Below are 4984 nucleotides of genomic sequence, written 5' to 3'. Positions count from 1 at the left end.
GCCGCTGACACCGCTATCCCCCGGCGCGCCCTCTGCACACGCAGCCACACTCCTCGTGGTGCTCCAAGGCCACGTCGGTGAGCGACTTGTGCAGCCCCCTGACGCCGGCCTTGGGTCTCAACTGCAGGACCTGAAGGGATGAAGCAGACCGGCTCACAAGTCAGTGCCCCTCACCCTGGATTCCTCCTGCAAATGACATTTCCACCCAGAGTCTGGGCCGCAGCACTAGCAAAGGCCAGTGCTTTCTGGTGAGGGTATCCGGTAAACTTTCTTCCACCCAAAAGTGGCCACAAAACATCACCGTCACTTCATAAAATAAAGGCTGCTCTAATGCCAGCGATCTGAAGCGCGCAACCTCCAGGTAAGTGTGGCCTGCCCTACCCTGGCGGCCTGGCTGTGTGCTCGGGGTGTCACTGCCTCGCTGTGCTGCAGAGGTCGCTCATACACACTTTCTTTTTCCTGTTTGTTAGTTTCTTCCTCTCCTTCATTTACTCACATTTACCAAATATTTATCCTGGATACAGCACACCTCAGGGCCAGGAATATCATGAGAGGAAACACGATCGCTCCACAGCGAAGAGACATCAGCCCAGCCACACCGCCGTCTGCAGCTGGACCGCACTATGCAGAGCCCAGGAGCCTTGGGAGTCACAACCCTGCCTCTACTAAACGGAGGTTCTGCAGTGTGGACACTTGGGCTACGAAAAATGGAAAAACAGGCACCCAAACTGAGCACGTTTCTTTTTAATTCTGTGACAGAAGATCTAGCTGTGTAGCCTCTCAAAGATTATCTGAAGTATTTGATAGCCACTCCCGGGCAAGTGCAGTACAGCGTCTCTCTTAAAACAGAGCCAGTACCACTTCAGGAGTTGTTTTGTTCGGCTTTTGAACAAAAACCAGGGCACCTTATATGAAATTGACTGGTTTCTCTGCTTTCTAGGTGTGGCACAGAAGACCTCACGAACCACCTGTGACAAGTTACCTACCGTTATTATAAATTTCCATCAAGTCAAGTTTTGTGACTCTTCCCTCTAAAGACTTACAAAAGAAAGCCAGTGCTCACACACCGCGCTGGCAGAGTGCGGGTCTATCCGTGGTTAATTAGCTAACATTTTTTGAATGTTACGGAATGCCAGGCACAATAATAATGTTGTTTTGCATACTTTAACTCGCAAGAATTCTATGAAGTAATATACAATTATTATCCCTTATTTTACACTCCAAAGAACAGTTAAGAGTGACATAGTTATTTGTACCTAGGCCAAATAGAAATTATTGAAGTAGGAGTGAGAGAGAATATTTTTTATAAAGACTCAGAATGTTACTACCCACTGCATCTTTTTCTTCTAGACAGATAAACTTCAAAGTTATATAACTAGAAAACTTGCAGAGTAGGTTTGCCATCTATTAGCTGTCACAATTCTAGAACAAAACTACAAAGACCATCATGCTGCAGTGTGAAACTGAACACAGTGACTGCCAGCTCAGACTGGGTCTTGGACAGTTGGGGGCCTATGAAAGCCAACTGCACCTCAGGCTCTGACACCCCTCAGTCCACATCATGATCTTAGAGCTGCAAACTGTCCCTACGATGAAGGTGGGCAGGTGAGAGAAACTGCAGTACTGACACAGCCAGCATCTTCAACTGCTATCACTACCTGCATGAGTTTCTTCATTCAGCAAGAAACAAAATGAGTAAGAAAGGTAGCATGAGAGAGGCCACCCCTGTGTAAGGTCCCGATGCTCCACACACATGTCCCCTTGTGTCTCCTGATCTTTTCAGAGATTTACAAATCGCAGAAAAATCTCATAATGCTCTAGTAAAAGTCTTGGACGAGAAAGTCTAATCCACAGTGGAAAACATTAGGAGTGCTTTCCCTTGTAAGGCTTTGGAAAGTTCAGACTTCGGAAAAGAGAAGTAGGCTTGGAAAAGGACCAGTCGGTCCTGAGTAATATCAAAGAGGAAAGTTTTGTTGTCAGGATGTGGATTAGAAGAGACAAAACTCTGAGGACGGATGGCAGGTGTGACACAAATGAAAACAAGAACTTGACTGAGAAGTTCAAAGTAAAACTACATGTCCATGAGAAGCAAGTGTCTAGGAAATTTCAAGCAGGAGACTGAGAAGAGAAGAGATCAGACAGAGAAGGAATCTCCCAGGAGCAGGTGTTTAGCACGATATTTAGCATAATGGCCTTAGCTGAGGGAGTGTGACTTCATAAGCACTCAGATCTAAGGTTAGCTAAGAAAGACTACTTCAGGTTATGAAAGAGTAAATTAGACATGTAAAGATCAGCTAAGATGAAAATCATCAGGCTTATGAAGAAGGGAGAAAAGAGTTCAAGGGTATTGTTATGTCAGAGATCTTTTGACCAAAAAAATGCTTCTCCTTCCGCTGGGAAACATGCATTAAGTCTTTATTGATCATTCACCTCACTGCAGAAAGAGGGAAAAGCAAGGGTGTGAGAGAACAGCTAGTACTTTCAGGGCTTAGCATGCATCTGGTGCTAAGTGTTCTGTACACATCAACTCACCGTTACAGACAAGGGAACCGAGGCACAGGGGTCAAGCATCTTGCTGAAAAATCACATAGCTAACAGATGCTAGATTCAAAGCCAGAAGTCTCCTCCAGGAGTGTGTGCTTTCAAGTGCTACATCGTAATGAGATCTTTCTTTTCTTTAGCTCTCAATTTGGTAGAAACAAACAAAAACAGACAATGATTTTGAAATCATACAAGTTCTCTACCATGGCTACCTTTACAGCATTGGTATCACCAAGAATGAGCCAGTCATTAGGTGAGCACAGGTGGGACCCTACAAATTGTTTCAAGGGAGACGGACATAAAAGTTTACACACACATGAAGTGCCTGATTCACTTTTGTGACAACTCCTATTTAGGAGCTAGAGAAATTAGTAAGGAAATGCAGTTCTATGACTAAAACGTCTCCAACAAAGAGCTCCAGTCATTAATGAAAATGCAAAATGAATCTCTCAAGTAACTTTATCATGCCATAATGTGATGACATTGTATTTCATGAGCCTTTTAGTTTTCACAGTTACTCAACTCTAATACTTATGAAAGCTGGGAGAGGGATGAAACAAATATATGAGAACTTCTAAGTTCTAGCTTTGCTCCTTCTCTTTCCATGAAGTGCAGAAAACTTTCAACTGAAAACTGGAACAGGGCCGGGGATTTAGCTCAGTGGTTCTGCTGCCTGCCTTGCAAGCTCAAGGTCCCGAGTTCAATCCCCGGTACCAAAAATAAAAGAAAGAAAATAAGAAAACTGGGACAATCAATAAAAAGAATTAAAGTTCAAGATATAGGCATGTCTCTAAATGAACTAAGTCTTTAGGTCTGGATTAACAGTGTTCAATTATTTAATAATTTTGAATAATTTTAATTCTTCAAAATAACTTCATTTATTTATTGCTGGTGCTAGACTTAAGCTGCATAATACAGGAATGAAAATAAATTCAGGCCTCAGAAATTCTGAACTGTGTTAACAAATAGCTCTTTCTCCGTAAGATAAATGCATTGAAATACAATCCAAAACAACTAATGATTCCCAAAACATATTTAAAAATTAGGGCACTACTGTTAGTGAAAAATACCTGTGTCACAAGTAGGCCAGATGATTTTATATTTCTTTACAATTCTATGTTGGAGATATTTGTGAGCAACTACTGGATGGATATATAGTTATTAATATATAATTAGGAAAAATATCTGTAGTTGTCCAGCACACAGGAGTGCACAGGTCCACAGTGTATCTGTGACTGGCCCGACCAGGCCTGAGGTATGATGTATTAATGTCACTCCAGAACTGAGTCTACAGGGCTGCCCATATCCTTGCCCCAAACAGGAATGTTTGCATTATTGGAGGCTTGAAAACAGATACTCCGCACACAGTGGCCACTTCTGGATGACCCTAAAACTAACGAGAATTTAAAAAGTAGCCGACGGGTACAAGGTGGAGAGGGCCATTTGGCCTGTGGACTGGCTCAGTAGGCAAAACAGACTCTGCACCAGGAAGCTGGGTCCAGATTTCAAAGCTCCTGGAATAGTGACTACAAATATGAGAGTTGCTGGTTGGGTGGCTGATAAAAGTTCAGGGTCAGGGACACAGAGATGAAGAGGGGTCCACTGGAAGCTGAGAAGCCGGCCCAGCGGCTGTGCTGGAGCCCTTCCTGGACAACTGCAAATGAAAGGCGATCAAGGGAGGGTGAACCAGCAGAATCTGTGAATTCATGTTCCTCATGTTTCAGGTCTTCCCACGTTACCCTAAGTAAAAATGACTGAGCTCAGTGACAATAAAATCTTCAGAGGCCTGGACGTGTTAGCAGGAAAACTTCCACATCTCACACATCCAAACGGAAGTGCAGATAAACTGAAAGATATTCGCACCTTGGAGCCTTAAAAACAGTTGGATTCCTGGAAAGCCCCACTGTCTAACTTAGGTCACCGACCTGAAGGACTTCCCAGAGTGGGTCCTCAGGCTCCTGCCCCAACGAAGCCAGCGGGACAGTCCCCACAGAGAGGACGGAGAGAAGAGGAAGAGGAGGAGAGGGAAGAGGAGGACGGTGAGGAGGAAGAAAGTAGAAAAGGTGCAAAGCAGAAGAGGCCTCTGCTATACTGGCTGGAATGCTCCTGAATTTGGAAGCTGCTTTTCCCTTTTTGTTTGTTAAAGTCAGCTGGGAGAGAAACCCCACTGCAGGCTGATGATTGCAGGAGTGGTGGAGGACAAGGCAGCTGTGCTCAGCCACCGCCACCCTGACAGGGAACGCAGTTCTGTTGTCTGTAGGACGAGAACAGAATCAAACCTCACTAGCTTGAGAAACGTGAAACGAAAATATTAAGTGCACAACGTCTGCAGTCCTAAGGCTTTAAAAGGCAAGCATTACAAATACTCCATCTTATACTTTCCTAACCGAAGAAAATAAAGTACCCACTTTCATAACTTTCCTGTTTTTTTTTTTTTTTTTTT

General features: G+C 43.9%; 1 protein-coding gene across 6 annotated transcripts in view; it reads right to left on the bottom strand.

Annotated features, from left to right (window-relative positions):
• Window positions 1–4984, bottom strand: part of Pdgfc (platelet derived growth factor C) — a 201032-nt gene that overhangs the window by 19079 nt on the left and 176969 nt on the right. For 5 of the 6 annotated variants that reach the window (XM_010627967.3, XM_010627966.3, XM_010627965.3 and 2 more), the window contains exon 6: window positions 7–130. The exons of the other annotated variant lie outside the window; for it this stretch is intronic. In XM_010627967.3, coding sequence (XP_010626269.1) covers window positions 14–130 — 117 coding nt within the window. In that variant the 3' untranslated portion in view covers window positions 7–13. Of the gene's footprint in view, window positions 1–6; window positions 131–4984 lie in introns of those variants that run through there. 6 annotated transcript variants of the gene reach the window in all.

The sequence above is a fragment of the Fukomys damarensis genome, unplaced genomic scaffold, assembly GCF_012274545.1.
Source record: "Fukomys damarensis isolate Sample0158 unplaced genomic scaffold, DMR_v1.0_HiC HiC_scaffold_38, whole genome shotgun sequence".
NCBI classification, from domain to species: domain Eukaryota; kingdom Metazoa; phylum Chordata; class Mammalia; order Rodentia; family Bathyergidae; genus Fukomys; species Fukomys damarensis.
The sequence above is the reverse complement of the archived record's forward strand: the minus strand, read 5'-3'. Positions and strand labels throughout refer to the sequence as shown.